The sequence below is a fragment of the Lycorma delicatula genome, chromosome 7, assembly GCF_047948215.1.
Source record: "Lycorma delicatula isolate Av1 chromosome 7, ASM4794821v1, whole genome shotgun sequence".
Taxonomy (NCBI): Eukaryota; Metazoa; Arthropoda; class Insecta; order Hemiptera; family Fulgoridae; genus Lycorma; species Lycorma delicatula.
In genome coordinates this window covers 117747730-117768884 of record NC_134461.1, presented here as the reverse complement: position 1 = coordinate 117768884, position 21155 = coordinate 117747730, and the positions used below count along the sequence as shown (strand labels likewise).

Here is a 21155-nt window from a genome sequence, read left to right as displayed (position 1 = left end):
ATATATATATCCTCTTATTGTTTGTATATATGTTGATATATTTATATATTTATCCAGTGGTTTATATAATAATAAACTGATTATCTATTTACTACCGGTTGTGAACGTTTTGTTAAAGAAAAAAAATCCTTTTTGACATCAGCATCGACCGTTATTAAGTTATTCTTTCTTTTTTTTATTCTTCATTTTTCTAACTCCTACCTTATTATTTATTTATTACTTACGTAAATCTTCTCATTTTTTATTTGATTTTATCACCTATTGCAAACAATTTTTTTTTGTCTAATGTTAATATGGATTCAATTATTTTGTGTAGTATATTATACTTTTGTTTTGGCAATGAAATATTTTCAAGAGGTTGAACTGAAAACTTTTTTGAAAAGTTTTCAAAAAATTCATTAAAGAGGGATGTTATTTACTTTTACATTTTTTATTTAAGTAAATATTTTTTTCATCTATCCATCTTTTACCACAATCTTTAATCTCTTTTTTCCACGGTAGTTTTCCTGGACGACCTTTATACGCGTGTGAAAGATAAAAGGTATTTAGACTTAACTTTTTCCGTTGTATAAGTAGAGGTATGTAGGTTTAATTGAATTTCCCTGCCCGGTAAACTCCACATAAAGTCCAAATTGGCCTCCAAATAAGTAAATATTTGAAAAATCGGAAAAATTAGTTCAGTTTCTAAACATTTGTGTTATACTTTCATGAGATCATATCGCAGCTATTTATTTAATTTTTATTTTATAGTTTATTCCTATTTTTAGTTTAGTTTCCCTTCTACAGAGTATTGTTCTACAGACAGTTCTAAATTTATAAAAAATAAAGTAAATATTTTTAAATATTAACTGTTTCAATCCTACTTTATTGGAGTGAAACATAGGTGACATTGAAAATGAATCTATTATTCAAGCTGCAGAAATGAAATATCTAAGAGGAGCGGCAGGTTACACCAGACAAGACAAGATATGTAAGGTAGTTATTAGATGAAAACTCAGTATGACACCGTTGTTATCATAACGTTTACCAGTTAAAGCTTTTGAATATAATAATCCTCGTGGAAAAAGAGATCGAGGAAGACCGAATAAACGTTGGGCGCCAGTACGGTCTGAATATCATATCCTTTTGATATGATATGGCAAAGAAGAAAGAAAAGATTTATTTTTTAATATACCGTATTAAAATCTTATTGGTCATTTTATTTATGGATAATTGTATATTTTTATAATAATAATAAAAAATAATAATAGAACTTGTTTATTTGGTGCAACAAATAAACGTTTCATGTTTCAAATAAGTCTAAATGAATATGTCAACAAATAAACGTTTCAAGTGAAAATTTTAGTGTAAAATTTAAATAAATGACAAATTATATGTTGCTTTGATCTATGCTGCATTTTTTGTTATGTATCTAATGTCATTTAAATGGTTTTATATCAGTTTTACAATTAATTCTATTATTTTTCGTCCATGAACTTCGTTATTTATATGAAGATTCCTGTAGTTTTAATTTTAAAGTAAATTATTTTTACGAATTAATATTATTTATGTTCTATTATCATTTAATGACGTTAATTGTTGAATTATGTCTGGCTTTATTTCGATTATCGCATATTATTTATTGCTAAGAAGGGGGCAGCTCCAGGTCACAGCTTTATTTAAAATGATTTTTACTATGAAAATTTTTCGTGATTTTATCTTTTTCCCTCATTTACGTTCTAAACAAGAAAAGTTTTAAAAAATTATCAGTAAAAAGCTTTCTTATCAAGATTACGATTTTTTTTTTGTATCTTTGAAATATTTTTTGATGAATCATCCTTCTTTGCATATAAATCCGTTTTTTTTTTATTCTAATTATATTTTAATAACGGAAGTTGACCAAATATAATGATCTCTTTTAATAACTTAAGATTTACTGTAATAGTTTTGAATCAGAAATTATTATAAATATAAATACATTCTCCAAGATACATTGTATCGGTTCAGTAATGTGCATAAAAATAATTTACGCGGCGATATAAAATCAGCAAATGAATAATTTTGTTTAAATTATAATTGTCAAAAAGTTTTTTTCGACCATTAATTGACAGAAGTTTCAAGTGTTATAAATTTAACTTAAAATGGAAATAATATAAATTAAAAATATAATTCTAATTTTGCTTTCTGTTTGATTGTGTTTTTTTGCATATTTCTGACTGACTATACATTAAGTAAAATAAGCAATTAATAACCTAGTTTTCCTACCGGAAAACCTTTTAAAATTTCCTATAAATATTTTATATAATTATTTAAAAAAATAGTTTTATTATACTCGTAATATAATTATTCTATAATTTATTATCTATTAATCGAAAACTTTCTCGTTAGGTTTTTCCTGCGGATTCTTTACAATATTATATATTTCATACTAATTACCAACAAATAAATAACTTACTTATGTTGTATGACCTGTTTAATAATAATTATATATTATTCAAGTCTTAAAAACCGTAATGATTTAAGGAATATTTTCCTAATAGGTTTGTATTTATTACATTCTCCTAAATCGCTTTTATTGCAATTTGTTTTATTATTACTTTCCCGGCAAATATAGTTAGAATGGCTGTATTAAAGGGGAAAATATGGTGGTATTGCGGGATATCTCAAAAAAACCAATTTCGATTTTCTTCAGAGGCATTTTAGAGAAAGTTTATTAAAGTAAATTTGTTACCTATAATGCATATATAAATAATCAACAAAAAACTGACAAAATCAACCCCCGCCTTTTAAAATAAAAATATATCCCTTCGATTTAAATATTTCCGCAAAATCTTTGGAAAGTTTCTATTTCATATATGATGCTAACAAGAAATGCTTTTTTTAAATAAACGATATAAAATAATTTAAACAAAATCAGAACATTCTAATATCAGTTTTTATATTTTGTGTTAAAGGATTATGTATTATTATATTTTTTACAGATTTATATTTATTTAAGCAACATATAACTGTTACTGGTGTGTATTAATTTATAAATTAAAATATCATTTTATGAAAAAATAAAATTAAAAAAAATTTAGTAGGCTTACAGACAAATTAATAATTTTATATTAATTTTTTTATTTATTTATTACTTTTTTTTAACAGATGTAAGATACGTTATTGTTGCCGTATACGAGTCCGGACCGTTACTGAAAACTATCTAATGTTAGAAAAAAGAAAAAAAAACGTTACATAATGCACGCTCATAAAAGTTGAATTATATGAACCATTATTGATGTTGTATGCCAAGAATAGACGAACGTTCCGTCAGTCATACATCCATCTAATAATGTTGTAAAAATTAAAAAATGAGAATTTTATGCATAAGGAACAAGTTAAGGGGGTTATATCCATCTAATTTAGGGGGTTTGTGTATTAAGGTAGGTGATGAGTGATGGTTGAACAACGGGATCGTCGCAGAGGTATATCCCCACCACCGTTTTTTCTCCCCTAACTTATATATATTCTTCGCTTCTTCACTGACCACTGTCCAGAAGTTCTCACACACAAAGGGCTTGTTTATGTGTTGGGATTAGTTTTAATACTGACAGGTTCCTTCTTTTTATTATTAAACTGTCTATTCTTTTTTTTTTTTTATTCATCCAAACTTTTTCGACAACGGATTTTTCTTTCATTCATTGTCCTTTGCGCAAATTTATTTTATTATTGTTATTATTCTTTACCCTTCACCTGACTAAGCGCTATTTACTATGAATAGTCAGGTATGTAATATAACTCATTACTTAAATTATTCTACATTGTTACATTACAAGTTACCAGATGCAGTATTTTTGTAAATAATAAATACAAAAATATCTAATAATGTTACTGCATTTTTTTAAGTTAATGCATCTGCTTACCATGTTAGTCGGTTATTCCAGTAAAACAATTTCTATAAAACCATTATCAAAATTCTTTAAGATCTAATCGATTACGGCTCGGTTCAACCGTTTATAATCTTTATTGAAATTTTATTTTTTACTACAATAATGAAATTAAAATCGCAGACCAAATTCTAAAATTAATAATGTAAAATTACAAACTTGTCCACAAGCGACTTTTGATTACCTTAATCGATTTCAAAAAACCTATTTTTGCATTTACAGGCCAACCCTACTAAAGATCTAAATTAAACTGACGTTAACCCAATCCAAAGTGAAATTCCGAGGAGAAATGTTGGAGTCCTTCACCATTAAAACTGGATTAAGACAGGGGGACGGACTCTCTCCTCTACTTTTTAACATCGCTCTGGACTATATAATGAAAATTTGGTAGCATAAGAACCTCCGTAAACCAAAATTGGAAGAAGTTATTCATATAAACCGTTTAGGATTTTCCGACGAGTTGGCCCTTCTGGCTTTGAACAAGAACGAAGTTCGCTCACAAATTTCTAACCTCGAAAATATAAAAGTTGGATTAAGAATCTCTTACGAAAAAACAGAAATTATGGCCGCTTATCCTCTCTGCACAAATAGAATCAAAATTAATGGTGGAGAAAGTAGACCAGCTCATCAGTTTAAATATTTAGGGAAAATCATAGACTTCAAATTAAAAGAAACATCCGCTTGGCAAAACAGAATTTATAAAATTAGAAAAGCACAAGGTTTAACCTGGCCTTATGCTTTTTAATACGTTCCAAAATTCGCTTCTACAAGATAGTCCCAGAGGAGCTGTATGCCTGTGAATCTATTTTTAAAATTAAAAATGAAGCTAAAACCGACCGATTAGTTAAAACAGAAGGCAGGATCATTAGAACCTGTTTAAACAAAGATTACCAGAAGAATGGGGGTCTGGCGAATTCTCATTAACGAAACCGTATACAAAGAAACCGACCCGATTATTATAAGCGTGATGAAGAAGGATTTCTCATTTTTTCCACATCTTAAGAATGCAACTCCGAATTCTGAAACGACTGGTTCTCAGGAATTTGGAAAAGAGAACTAGTTAAAAATGCATCAAAGGACTTAAGAAGGATCTTGAAGAAATTGGATCAAGGAAGAAATTCATGAGGAGGATTCGGATTTAAATTCCGATCAAACACGGCATTATATCCATATCTGTCGATTCCCTCTCTTTCATAATAAAAAAAAGATTTAACATTTTTTCCGCATAAAATAATTTGAAATGAAATTTATTAGTCAGTTTATTATTCCGTATACAAAATATAATTTTTTAAATTATTTTTTATTTAAAATCATTCAAATTATGAAAATTCGTTTCTTCCCGAAAATTAAATATTTGCACGATTCCTAAATTTTAAACAAAATTTTCTTTATATCTAAATTCATAATATTTAGTAGGCTATTGTTTAAAAAAACCATACAACAGGTTAATGGTTCATTATACAGTTCGAAATTAGTTGACAGTTTTTATAAAGATATTTCTGTTGTACAGAAATGTCATTGTATTATTTTTTTTTAAATTTAAATAAAAATTATTAGTAAATCTTTTATGTAATAATATGTAATATTGTTACCATGTCATCGAAATTTGATTATTTTAATCTTCAATTTAATATACTATTATATAATACTATAGAATATAAGAATTTGGTTTGGATATTAGCCTTAGATATTTTTAAATATTTACTTGCGTAATGCAAAATTTTATTTACTTTTATGTTGAACTGGCTTTATAGTATCTATAACATAACCGTATTTATTTTTTTCCACTTTCAGTTTACGTAATATATTTTTTACTTTAATGTCATCTGAAGATAATTAATTACACGTTGATTTGTTTATTACCTTATCATTGTAATTATTAATTTATTATTATTATTTTTTTATTAATATGCAAATTGAATTTTTATTTTATTTTTTACTTTATAGAATCGTAATTTTTAATACTGAACCTCACCTAAATGTAATTCTTTAATATAAATCCTAGAAATCATTGTAAATATTCATTAAAAATTACCATTTATAACTAAAAAATTAATTTAAATAAACGTTAAATTTAGTAATGTAAATTTCATATATTGTAATTTCAGTAGAATTTTATACAAATATTTATTTGTAATATAATTGCATAGTTTTCCTGTTTTGTTAAATATATAGCTTTAATTATTTTTTTTAACAAATGCTGTTTGTTTAAATTATTTGTGTGTAGTTTTTATTTTATTATCATATATGTATGCATTTATTTTATCGATCTATTTTATTTTGAATGTATTTGAATAATTACAAAACTTTTAATTAGAATGTTATGTAAAAGAGAATGAATTAAACAATATATTAGTAAAGTAAAAATGTTCATTATTATTATTATTATTAATTGTTGCGTAAATAGAGCCCGCTAGTCCACGCGAAATAATATTTCTTTGTTTTCAATTTTGCGTTACATTATTTATCATAATTCTATAAATTTGTTTCCGGTTATTCATATCATTTTTTTCGTTTTCTTTTATATTTTTTTTTAATTGATCTTCGTTTTTAGTCGCTTGTTCGTTGTTATAGAATATACGTAGATGCCTTCATATTTATAAAACTTTGTATGTGTTTGATTATCAGCTAACAGGAAAAATACCATAATGTTATATTTAGTGAATTTATAAAAATATGTTTTATCATATATATAACCTAGTTACATAAACATCTTATCGATTTCATTGTTGTTTGTGTATTTGCGTGCTCATGTGATTATGTATGTAAAGATTGTTTTTCATAACTTTACTTTTATTTTCAAATAGTTATCAGTCACTTCTGTAAATTGTTGTACCGTATTTTTTGTTATATATTCGTATAAAATGTAATTTTAATAACCTATGTTCTATAATAATTCTTTTATCGGGTAACACCTGCAGGTTGTAATTTTTGTTTTAATTTCCTATTAAATGATTTTTCATCAGTTTCACAAATTCAAATGTTAAAAAAATTTCGTAGCACGAAAATTCTTTATTTTTTCTTTTCAGTTAATTTACAGAATTAATGGAAGACCATTAAGTGTTACTTTATAGGGTATTTGAAATTAAAATTTTATGATTCTAATCTCTTGCCCTATTTTAATTTAGTGCTTTTTTCTGTTGTTATTTTATTGTTAAAATAAACCATTCTTACACCTGAAATTACGAGGCAGTATCATCGGGTTAATTTTTCTGGACGATAATTGCGTCTTTAGTTTCCGGGTTTTTTAAAAAAAATATATCTTTAATTTCTTATCTTATCCGAAAGGAAGTATAGAAAAAAAAACACTTTGAACTATCATTCATTAATTGAACAAAGGTTACATAGTATACTATGTGGTTTCTTTACGTATTCATTTTTTTTATCATCGTATTGTGAATAATTTGTCTGTAAAGTCCGTTATTTAAAACAGTACCGGTTAAGAAATAACAGGGGGGAAGCTTTAAGGAATTATCTGCTTTTTAATTAAATTCTATTTGATTTAAACTAAAGAATGATTTAACCCTTATTCTTTATAACATAGAAAACGTAAGGGCTTTTTGTTTGTAAAGAAACAATCGTTGAAGTTTATTTGACAACTTTCATAGGTCAAGTTTGTAAGCTTTTATATTATATATTTAACTAATAACCGGAAATATAAAATTTAAGATTATTGTTCCGTTTACATAAGAAAAGAAAAAATCATTCGTCGTATTATATTTTATAACTCGCGAGTAGTAACTGTTAGACTATTTCTATTGTACTATTTATTCGGTAGTCATTAAGTAACATAAAAATATCATCCAGTATAAGGGATAGTCCAGTCAAAATATGTTGAACGAGGAGTGGTTTCCAGCCCTTCCGTGTGACCGGACAGGAAAACCTTACGGTATACGACTAGACAGGATAACCTCCCTGACTGCAACATCAATCACTCGAAACATCAGGACACAAGGGATGTCCTGAGATGTATTTTTTTTCTTTCTAACTCATTAGCCTTTAGTTAGAAAACTGACAAGTTTCTATTTGACTAAAAACCGGGATTGAATTTTATTATTTTTTTTTTGACAAATTTATTTTTAAAAAAAGACGTTATTTTGACGTGTACGCATCGATTTGTAATAGTCATTTATAAAATTATTTAATTTTGGTAAAAATTGTTTGAAGAATAAAATAATGTTTTAAGTTTCAGTAATTTTTGTCAAATTATTTCAATATTCTTCATCTAGAAAATAAAAATAAATTTGTTTAAAATTTTATAATTTTATAAAACATCTGTGTGTGGTGTGTGTGTATGTGTGTATGTGTGTGTGTGTGTTGTGAAAGAATATAGTTTATGAATGTAGTCGTTTTAGTATCTCTGAAAAATCTGGATTTGATTCCTGTAGAATTCAATTTTTTTTAAATTCTTATTTTTAATTCTTATTACATTATGTAAATGTATTAATAAAAAAATAAATAATATATTGGTATCTCTTTTTTGTAATAATATATCTGTGAACTCAGTAAATTAATTTTTTATATATTTTCATTTTCTAAAAAGGGTTTTATACTTTTTGCTTTATTTATTGAGTAATGTTTTTCATTAGTTATGTATAAATAAATATAACAAATACAAATAAATAAATTATGTACAAATTCTCTCTCTCTCTCTCTCTATATATATATATACATTTATCTATTTATTTTGATATGTGTTTTATTTAATTATTCTTTTATTTGTTTTAGGTTCACTTCCACCCAGTCCTGCTGACTCAGGGGTATCAGATGTAGATTCTAGTAGCAGTGGACACACAAGCAATGATGAACTGAGAGCTAGACTTAATCCCCCAGCGCCACCTCACCAAGGTCAGCTAACCAACTCTCTAGGTTAATTAATATATTACTAGCATCATCCATTTATTATACAATCATCATATTAAAACCCTCAATACCAGCACTTTTTTTCTCATTTATTTTTTATATTTCATCTAATCGCATGTCTAATTCTCTTCCTCTTTTCTTTGTTTTATTTTGTTATTTTTTTAATTAGGAAATAAATTTCAACGAATGTCATCCTTATTTCTTTCACTTTTTTTTTTATCAGTTCATACATATTAATATAACTTGTGTGTACATATACATACTATAATATAAATAGTAATAAACAATAATGTTTTATGTATTTATCAGTTATATTTTCTAATTGTTTTAAAAACACGTTATGCTAACGTATTCCAAGAATAATAGATTTAAGTATAAAATATGATTTTATTTGTAAATGTTTATTAAATTATGAGAGAAAAACGATTTTTTAATAGGTTATTTTTTTCATTTCAAATAATTATTCATACAAATCTTTTAATTCGTAGTTACACTAATAACAATAATAATACCTACACGAAATTTTTGATGATCGTTGCTCTGCATTCATTTCACATTTGTAATTACCAAACAGTGTTAAAAATAACACTATGGTTTTTAACTTTCATTTTTCATCTTTAACCTATTTTTTTATTCGTTATTAAAGATCGTTTTCGCTGATTATCATTCATCATCCTTAGTTTGTTAAGACAAACATTTTCTTTTTTTTGTTAAATTGTTCGGAGTACAGATTTATCACGTTAAAGATGGCTCAGTATATTATATTATACTAACAATTATATTACTTTTGTTAAAGTATATATTTACAAATTGTTAATAAAATATCGGAACCCTCAAATAATATTTCAACAGTTAAACGTTGAAAAATGAAACTTAGAAAATGCTTCTACCGTAAAACCTTCTATTTTTTCGATTTTTAAAACCGACATACTTCCAAGGACAGTTCAAATATTTTAAACTGAAAGGGTAGGATTTTGAGTCATCATTTTAAAAGACGTAAAAAAATAAAATTTTGACGTAAAAAACTCCAGGCTACGATAATTCTGACCAAAATGTCTATCGTTTAATCTTTTTCATAGCTAGTTTCAAATTTAGTCTACAGTATCTTAAATAATTGCTCAACAATAAAATACTAAAAAAACTTTAATTTACCGAATGCCTTTAATCTTTTTAGCCTCCGGGGCCACCATTAGCTATTCCTTCAGAGGATGAGGTGAAATGGCAATTGAAAATGCCATTTGTATATTTACCAATAATTTTCTAGAAATAGAAAATAGAAAATTGTTGGTAAGTGAAAACACTAATTTATACAAATTGTATTAATACCAACTAAAATGCCATGCCTAACCGGAATTCGAACCCGGGACCTTCGGATAAAAGGCCGAACGCTACTGTTCACGCCTCGGAGGCCGGCTATCGAATGCTCCTATCTGAAAACAGATCTTGGCCCTATTGGTGGTGGGAGGTTAACTCAAAAAAATTGAATTGTGACATATTTTAAAAGGCAATGAAAAAAATGTAACGTAAAAATCTTCAGGCTCTAACAATTATTGCCTACCGAAAACTGTAGTCTGTTAATATTTTTCACTGTCAGTTTCAAAAGTACCCTACATCAGATTCTAAGTAGTGATCATATGATGAAAAATAGATCGTTTCGCGGTAGAACCATATTTGCTAAATTTTATATTTATTTGTTAAATTATTGAGAAGATATTTAAGGGTTCCTTTTTTCAATAATAATTAACGAGACAAATTAATGTAAAGAAAAAAACGGTTTATTTAACGACAATGAAACTTGCACTACTTTTCAACACAGTTTCCCGTAACAGTAACATTTAGACACTTGTCCCACCGTCCTGTAAGCTATTTGATTCCCGCAACGTAGAAATCTTTACCTTCTCTTTGAACTATTCGTGTACCGCTTTTTTGACCGCTTCATCGAACATCTTGCCGCATAAAAAATCTTTAAGCCGGCTGAACAAATGAAAATCGGACAAGGCGAGGTTTAGCCTGTAAGGAGGTTGTGGCAACACCTCCCAACCAAACTTCTCGAGCGTTTCTCCCATTTTCTGATCGATGTAGGGGCGCGCGTTGTTATGCAAGAGAATCACACCTTTTGAGAGAGCGCCTTGGCGTTTTCGCTTTATAAGCGGATCTCACTTTCTCTTGGAGCATGTTAGAATAATATACTCGCTGTTCGCGGTACGTTGTTCTTTTAAATAGTCACTAAAATTGGGCCTTGCGAGTCCCAGAAGACCGTCAACATCACTTTACCGGCTGACGCGTGGGTTTTGAAGGTTTTTTGGTGGGCGAATTCCGGATGTTTCCAATCAAGAATTTGTCGTTTGGATTCGAGCTCGAAATATTATATCCAAGTTTCATCACAGGTTATATTATACGATCTAGAAAGTCATCACCTTCCGCTCCAAACATTTCTTTGAGCTCAGAACAGTGCGAATCCGGGTGTCTTTATGGACTTTATTCCGCGAGTCAATTGTCGTGGAATCCATCTCGAACATGTTCTGCGATAATTCAGAACGTCATGAACGATTGAATGCGTTGTCCAACACTAACATTACACAATTTTGACTCGCCTATCTTCGCGAATATTATCATCTATGCGATTTTTCAGCGCGGTAGTCAAAAGTCAACCGATCTGTCACAATTGTTCTGCCCGAATTAAACTGTTCCACCTAGTTATACACGATACTGCAATATAAACACTTTTAACCATAATGTTTAAACATTCTTGAGTAAATTTACGCCGGTTTCACACCTTCTGATAGAAAAATTCTTATCACTGAACTTTCCACTTCTGGCGTACACGTTTCAAGCGGAGTTGACATTCTAAAATCGACAAAAGAGGCTATGTTTAGATTAATTATGATGGAACAGCTGATTAAATGTGTACTTAACATTGCCAACTTGATTCGGAAAAAGTTTCACTATCATCGAATGAACCGTTTTTTCTCTACATCAATTTTTTTCTTTAGTTATTGAACGACCCTCGTATATTTTTGTAGATTTGTCATTTTGATTCTTTTAAGTTGTATTGTAATGTTTACCGTTTTCATTTTTATTATTAACGCTGTACTGAAAAAAATAACAGCTTTTTGAGCCATCTCAGTTTTTATTTTATACATACAATATATATTATTTTTTAAATACAGAATAATTTTTTTTAATATCACATTGCACTGTCATATTTTTATCAATTTTGTTTTATGTATAATACTTATTTTTCTTTTTAATAAATTGTTATAGTTTGGCATACTTTGAGGTTTATTCCTAATTTATCATTACGCATGATTATAATTTTCTTCCATTTTTTCTTGTGTTCTAAAGTTAAAATTATACCACAAAAATATTTCTTTTAATTATTATCTTCAAAGAAATTACCTTTCTTTAGTTCTGATGATGTTTTTAGTTAGTTTATTTTTACTTTTAAATTCACTTTTAGTTTTGCGTTACTTTGTTTATAATTAATCGATACAGTTTAATTTTGTATTTATTTATTTTATGTTAGATATTTTCTTAGGTAAAATAAAATTTAAAAAAATAATTTTGTTTTAAACGTATAAAAATTATACCCTTTACATTTATGTTACTACTTCATTACAAACATTTTATTTATTTATTTTTTTTAATTAAAAAAGTTAAATTCATTTTACGGGACTTAAAATTTATGTTTATGTATTTTATTTTTTGGGAGTTTTATCTGTCTGTGTTCCTGTTCCTCAGCCTCTTAATTTGTGTTAATACTTCATCACAGACGTATTCGTTTTTTTTGTACAATTTTTTTTTTTACGGGACATAAAATTTATGTTTATGTATAAGTTGTTTTTTGGGAGTTTTTTTTTCTGTGTCTGTGTTCCTGTGTTCTTTAGTGTTGTTATCTAATAATCCAGGACATGTAAGCAGACTACATGGAGGCTTCCTGCTGAAGGGTGAGCTGACACTTAAAACAGAATTAAAATATATATTTTTTTTAATATTATAGAATAGCTCTCTACGAGTTCCTTCTTCTGTACCTTATATTTTTTACGTTATATATTGTTAATTAATTAATTTTTTTGTTTATTTAATCTTCTTTTGTTTTATACTTCTCCTGTTAATTTTTATTGTCTTTTTTTTTCAGAATAGGTCAATGCTTAAATTTATACATATGCGAATCAAACTATAGAATTATTTTTTTAATCTTCTTCAAATTTTAATAATTTTAGAATATTTTACGTATGAATTATCAGTTATAATTATTGTCTAAATAGGAACTGTTAAAATACTGTATATACTTAAATCCTGATTATGGAAACTTGTTTGTGATCACAACAGGTTAAACAATTATTTAGAAATTTATTTATTCTCTTTTAAAGCATTGACTTGTTTTGATTTTTTTTTAATGTATGTATTTTTTTTTTAAAATTATAATGAAATAAGTATGAAGATTTTTGTTTTGTTACCGGTTTTTTATTGATCAGAACAGTAAATAAATTTTTACAAAAGGTATATTTAAATAGTGAATGTATAAAAAATAACTTTGATAAATGAACACACATTTATTTTTTAAATTCTTTCGTTCAAAAAAAATTCATCTAATACAATATCATACATGTTAATTCATTTATTAATAATAATATAATATATGAGTGTGTGTGTGTGTGTGTGTGCGCGCGCGCGCGCGCGCGTGTTGCATAATAAAATTTAACAATGTACCTGCTTGAATTATATTTGTGCATGTAAATTTCTTAGTTTTGTGATTTATACTATATTATATTTTTTATGTTAAACTTAATTTTATTATACTGGCACATTTGTTAATCGTAACAGTGCATAAAATTCTATTTAAAAAGGATAATTTTTAATTATCCATTTTTCTGTTTATTTATATAGTTAATTGTTTAATACAGATTACTAATTTGATTACTTGTAGATACTGAATAATTATTACGTTACAGTTTTTGAAAATTACACAAATTTAGAATCGATTGATTAAAAATTATTTTCGTTTTGGGATTTTTTTTTGTTTAGTTTATATTACAAAACTATTACTTTTTTGTTTTGTTATTACTATTACAACGTTTATAAATATTACTTTATTCCTTACCGAAATAATTGTGTTGTAAACAATATAGATTATTCACCTAAGTGTAGAATGAAGGAACAGTATTGCTACATCATGAGAGATGTCACGCTTCTTAGTGTTGTCTAATTTATTCAAAACAATCGTTTTTTTTTTGTCTTTTTTTGTAATGGTGATAAATTAAATACTCGCTGAATGAATACATTGTATTATTACATCACAATCAATTAAGCGAATGGAAGTTTGAACACCATCATAATCAGGTCAACAGTTTAGCTTTATCAAGTTATACTACAATAGCAACAAAATTTTATTTAGGTCTACTACCATTGTAAACAAATAGTAAATAATCTGTAAACACTTTAAAAATAGGTCATGTCATCAAAAGAGTTACACTTTTATTATCAGTAACGTGAATTAAGTTTGATTTCATTAAGCTGATTTATCGTTGTTGTTGTTATTATTATTATTAGAATATAAAAATATATTTTTATTACTTCCTGAAATTGCAATATCTTTATTTCTTTTATACATTTTTCCTATATTTAAATAACATTTATTATTTATTTTCATCGTAAATTTAATGTTTAACTACAATTTAACGTAACTGAAATTAGTGATTTTATTTTAAAAGGTAACCTAATTTTTTTAATATTATTTTAACCTGGATAACTGTTGAGTTGTAATTATTTTGATTATTTTCTTTCTTTGTTATAAGAAGAACGTAATTCTTTTATAAAACAGCTGATGTAATTAGCATACGATTTTGATTTTAAAATGTATCTGTATATTATTATTCCTTATACGTTGCAATCTGTTCAATTACTGAACAATAAGCAACCCCCACCCCTTCAAACCAGTAAGATGAAGATGATATGTATGACATGTAAATGAGGTGGTAGTTTTATACAGACTTCGGCAGATCAATCCTAAGATGTTATGGTTAATTGAACCCCAACCACCAAAGTACAACTGTTTCTACTGTCTAGTATTGAAATCAGTATAAAAGCGATTAACGTTTACTAGTATTTGAACATCAGAACCTACAACTTTGAAGTTAAACAACTGATTTGCGATGACGAGTTTATCGTTAGACCAAGCCTGCTGGATCTATAATCTAATTTATTTACAAATCTAATGTGTATTTTATGGGCACATAATATATAAATATATATATTTAATTTTTTTGATAACCGTTTAGCTGAAGATTTTTATTTTTATTTTTTATGATGAATTACACTTTTTATTTCAATTTCGGATAATTTTTTATAATATTCATAATCTCATATCCATTAAAATATAGAATTTAATTCCAAAGGTATTTAGCTCTCTTAGCAAGTAGCTTTTTTCTTGTAATTTTTTATCATATTAAGCAATAACAATGGTAACTGATTACAAAAATACATGATTAAACATTTATTCTATTTAATATCAATGGGATAATTTAAAATGAACATATATATATATTTTATCAGCGATTCATTTGTTTTAATTTTCTTATGCTGTTACATAGAATGTTCAATATCTATATGTATGAATAAACGGCAGTTTATTGTTAATATTGTTATATTTATATTAAGAATTTATTTTCTTAAATCAATAAGAGGATTAATTTAATAATTGATTAATAACACTGGTCAACATGATTTTTGTCTCACGAGTACCAATAGGTGTTCTTAATGCAGTTTTTTATTCTGTTATCAAATATGTATTCGGAATTTCTCCATCACCCACAATTTTTTTTATTTTAATTTTTTTTAAATATTTAATACGTTTTTCATCCATTTGTCCATTGTCAAGAAAAAGGTCCTAGAGCATTGTGAATTTGATGGAACCAAATGAGCTAACTCAAAGGATACTGCTGTACAGGTTCAGATGTGCATAGACATGTACAAACGTGATATAGTGTAGCACACATTTATCAGAACGATGTCAGTTGTAAGATAGTAGTGAACCAATAAATACGTCATCGTGAGTGCTTTGTGTGTCTGAATTATTGTGTTTTACATATTTACAACTATTTATTTTAATTAATCGTTAGTTACAAAATGCTTAAAGTTTGTTTAAATCATCCTAACAATTTTTGTTATGTATGTGGTGAAGTGTGGCTCAATTCCCAAAGGCGAAACCTTACTCCGTTAGTAAAAAAATGTTATGAACTTTATTTTGGATGTAAATTCGGAGACCAAACAAGGACCTGGGCCCCACATATCTGTTGTTTATCGTCTTCTAGGCTTCTCACTGCATGGAAAAATTGCACATGCCATTTGCTATCCCTCGGATTGGAAGGAACCCAAAGATCACTATTCTGACTGTTATTTCTACTTAAACGTTAAAGGGATTACGTCAAAATAAAAAAATACAGTAGTGTATCCTAACTTGCAATCTGTAACGAGACCACACTGCGAAGAATTTCCCATACCAAAGCCTCCAGAACATGTGATATTAGATGAAGGAGAGCTCAGAGTCTGATGGAAGTAACGAAGAAAAAAACAGATTCTGGTGATACAACTTTTGAACAAAGCAATTTATCTGAGCCTCATTTAAAAATCTTAACGATCTCATAGATCGAAATTTAATGTTATCCAAAAAGCAGTCTGAAATGCTTGCTTCCCGGCTAAAAGGATGGAATCTTCTTCAAAAGAATACAAATATATGTACTTATCGTAATCGTCATTCTGAATTTAAAAATTATTTCTTTAATGTAAGCCTTTTGTAATGATATTTCTTCTCTTATGGAGATACTTTGTAATGAAGATAACCCAGTAGAATGGCGCTTGTTTATTGATTCGTCTAAAGTTAGTTTAAAAGCTGTGCTTCTGCATAATGGCAATAAATTCCCATCAGTACCTGTGGCTCACTCTGCTAATATGAAAAAAACATATGAAAACTTAAAAAAATATTATAAAATCTTCAATATTTTGTGTATGAATGGAATATTTGTGTGATTTGAAGGTAAAATTACACTTATTCTTGGTCTGCAGCTCACACAAAGCACTGTTGATTTTTATGTGAATGGTATAGTAGGGACAGAAAAAATCATTTCGTTAGAAAAGAATTGCCTAAACGCGAATCACTCGTTCCTGAACAGAAAATTGTGAAACATGACCCATTGTGTAATCCTAAAAATGTTATCTACCTCCTTACATATCAGACTAGGATTAATGAAGAACTTCGTCAAGGCCGTGAACAATGCTTCTGGTTTCATGTTCTTAAAACAGAAGTTTCCTAAAATTAGTAATGCAAAAATTAAAGTTGGGTTATTTGTGGGTCCATAAATACGATCACTAATGCATGATGAAAAGTTTGAGGAACTACTAAATCAAGGAGCTTGGCAAGCAATCAAAAATCTTACTCAGGGTTTTTTGGGAAATCGAAAGGCGGAAAATTACACTGATATTGACGACGATTTTAGCCCAGTGAGTGATGAGCACGGAGAATACTTTCATCAGGAGATTTCAGCTACGGAAAATTGGTATCAAGGCATGTGGAATCCTAATATGCTGATCGATTATTGTTGGACCATCAAGAGGGATGCTTCACAGGCGAAATATAGCAGAAAATCGTTATTTCTTACCTTCTAGGTGCGTCAGATATTTGAATATTGTGTAGTTAAGAAGGCAGAAAGTATTAAAATGTTTGAATATATAAATGCCTGTTTCTCGGAAACCTTGCGGGTTGGGGGAAAACCGATATCATATTTGAATTCAGGAGAAAAAATACTATCAGAATCAACATTTTTCTTTCTGAGATAAAAAACAATTCTTTTTTGTTCCTCTTTGTATAATCGATCTTCAAAAAATATATATATAAATTTATTAATATGGATGAAGATCTAATGATAATTCAAAGTAAGTTATTTGTAGAATATTTGTATATTATAATTCAGTATTAAATTTTGTTATTTTTTTATTATATATTCCATCCATATTTGTATTTATGTATTAGTTATCGATATTTGAAAACTAAAAGTTTTTTCCTGTTGGTTGATTTATTGTTTACGTTTTTATTACCTTATTCTTCTTGGCATTTCTTGTGTATATATAAAATAATTATTATGTATATATTAATGTCTGTCAACTGTCTGTGAATAATGTTTAGTTATATATACATTTTTTTATATTTGTTTGAAAGTATTGGGTGCTGTACGTACATCCAATCATAATGCCTTCGTTCACTTAAAACGTTAACAGTGTATTCTATGTTATCTTAACTTGGATATTTTAAATTATTCTACTACGATTAAGTAAAATTAATATTTCAAAACTCAAATTGTCATACCAAAATAACAATTCGTATTTGTATTTTCATTGTAATTAATTTTTTTTTAATTTAAAATATCTTAAATTAATAAAATGAAATTTCTTTTAATAAATGAATGGTTTTCCTTAAGGTCGAATTAATTTATTTAAAATATAATATACGTTACTCTGGTCATTTCCTTATTTTTCTTACCGGTTCTCTGTTATAAGGACTTGTTTATTTGTTTTTTCTTTTTCTATAGTCTATAGATAATAATAATAAAGGTATTAAATAGATGCTATGATAGTGTTTTTCCTTTTTTGTAATATACTATGACATCATACCGTTAAAGCGTTGGGTTTTCCGTACTGTAATTTCCGTTACGAAGATATTCAATCCATTAAGTAATACTAGCTTTGAAATAAAAATACTGTCCACACAGATTACGTGTGACAGTATTTTTTTGTGATTAATATTTAAGATAATTCTTTTTTATATATTAATAGTATATTTTTACCCGTTTCTAATTCGGTATTATTTTGTTATTTTTATTAAAAAACTTCAGGATTAAACTCTAACAATTTTTTTATTATTAGTATCGATTTTTTTTTTTTAAATGACATTTAAATGTCAGTTTTTTTAATTTTTAAAACTAAACAATACGTAATTCTCGTTTCTTTAAAAAAAAAAGCTGACAAACTCGGCCGTCACGCGGCTAAAAGTTTTTCTTTCCCGTTCCGGGAAATTCCTACCGTTGTGATGCACGGCTTATGCACACAACTTAATAAGCGCGCGCACGCGCACATTGTATTTAATTCGCGCGGGTGTAGTGGTACTAGCGGCGATGGTCGACACTAATTACTAAAGTAACTTCACAACTTACCAAGAACAAATTTCTCTTGACTGGTCGGCAGACAAGTGTAGCCGCGACCGAGAGTTCGAGACCCACCCTGACCGATTTATTCTTTTACGCTTTAAATGATATTTATTTATTTAATTCTACCGCTCACTTGTAACGTCACAACATAGCAGCGACCTTTTAAGTTGAAAATTTAATGGCTTCATTGCCGTATATGTAGAAGTAATCTGACCAAGTTTAGTCAAAATCGGTCCAGTAGTTCTAGAGATATAAGGTTGATTTAGAAACAAATATCGAACACCCACGTATATACGAACATTAACATACGAAAAATTTCCATCCGGTTTTTTTTGTTTTCTGGGAAAGTAAAAGTTAACTTCTTTAAATGCTTTTCCCTGCTGACGTATTGGAGGACCAAGGATTATGAAGTTTTCTTCTTTTTTTTAAGCAATGAATCCTTTACTGTCTTCTTTTATTTATACGTGTCCTCCTTGCTTTGCAATTACTCTGTTGTCATTATATGAGGATACTGATGATTATTCTCTTTGTATTCCTCTGAAAATGATTGTGCTATAAAAAAAAACTGTATTTAATTTTAGAAAAACTAACCATTTTTTTTTAACCTGTTTTGATATCATTTTTTTAATTATTAAAAGGGATTAGCAGCAGAAAAAATTAAAAAAAAGATAACATTTAAATGAACGAAGGCAGTTTATTTTTAAATAAATTATATCACGAAAATAGTTTTTTTTATATTAAAACAGAAACAATAAAAAAGACCCCCAGTAACCCAGTACTTATTAATCGATTGTAGTATTAATAAGATTATTTTCTGTTTTGTTTTTGGTATATTTAGTGACATCGTGCAGAAGATCGCCCGACTCTCCGGGCCTTTACCCTCCACACTTCTTGGCCCCTTACTATTCATCTTCAGCACCTAACACACCGGGAAATGTTGCGCGGAACCATTCCACACATTTTAGCAACCATCCGCATAATCGAACAAGTCGTAAGTATTATTTTTAAATACTATTAGTTTATCTCTATTTTATTACGTATTACGGTTTTCTTATCGTTAGTAAAGCTATAAAATTGATTTAGTAGTTTTACACTTTAAAAAGTTTTTTGCACTTTTAAATTAGGAGTTAATTTTTTTATGTTAATGCTATCTACTGAACAGTATGTGTCGAATATGCGATGTCAATTCAACGTTTGTGCGTGCGCGTATAGAAAGAATGATTTATATAAACTTCGTAGTGTAGTAGAGGTTTCAAGTTATATTGTAACGTTCTTATCGGCATGAAAGCGAGCCCAACTCATTACTTATATCTATTTTCCTGTCCGTATTTAAGTTACAACGTATGCGTGTCATGGTCGAATTAGAAAGAAAAATTTCTCGTCTATATTTTTTCTTTTACTGTACGTAATATTCTTCTGAAAATTATTTTTAAATTATAAATAATACAACAAAATAATTATAGTAATTATAATTATAATAAAAATTTAACACAAATAGAAATAAAATTAAAAACCCGTTGCTTAGTTACAATAATAATTATGTGAAATATGTTTCCTTTACGTGGCTTAGCAACAGGTTTTATTTCGTTTTAAATATATGAATTTGTTATGTTTGCGTAAACATTAATTATATATTTTTCATGTAATCCGATTATGATAATAATTTTCTAAAGAAAATACTTTTAAATTAAAGGATAAATGTCAGAATATTTTCAACGTATATAAAAACGATCAATAGACGAGACGTAAATTCCAATAATTCATTTCAGGTTTAATTTTATATTATCGAATGGATCGTAAAATATAGTGCTCGTTTATCGTTAAAAAAAAAAATATGTGCTAATTCAAGTACAAGGTTAAACTTTGCTTTCAATTTGCATAGTTTAGTGCCGATTTCTATTTAAAGAAGTTCTGCTCCCTCTGTTAACTAGCTGTACTGAAATCGATTATAATTTGTTTCCTTTGTTTCCTTCCATTAGATTTATATTTTATTATTCTAATAATATTTCTGCGTTATAAAAAATGATAGTTATAATAGTAATAATAATAATGTTCAGCAGGTGGTTAAAACTTTATGCATAGTTACTAAAAGTAGATTGAAAATTGCAGACGTTGATAATAAGTTTAGCCGGAAGCGCGCTGCCGCAAATAGCAGAATAAGGGAGTGTGTTCGCTGAATGTGATAGAA

At 27.6% G+C, this 21155-nt stretch overlaps 1 protein-coding gene across 1 annotated transcript in view; it reads left to right on the top strand.

Moving 5' to 3' along the window:
* LOC142328146 (uncharacterized) overlaps positions 1 to 21155 on the top strand; it is a 646852-nt gene that overhangs the window by 588330 nt on the left and 37367 nt on the right. Inside the window, exons 9-10 of the mRNA XM_075371689.1 lie at positions 8634 to 8753; positions 19806 to 19958. Coding sequence (XP_075227804.1) covers positions 8634 to 8753; positions 19806 to 19958 — 273 coding nt within the window. The remainder of the gene's footprint in view (positions 1 to 8633; positions 8754 to 19805; positions 19959 to 21155) is intronic.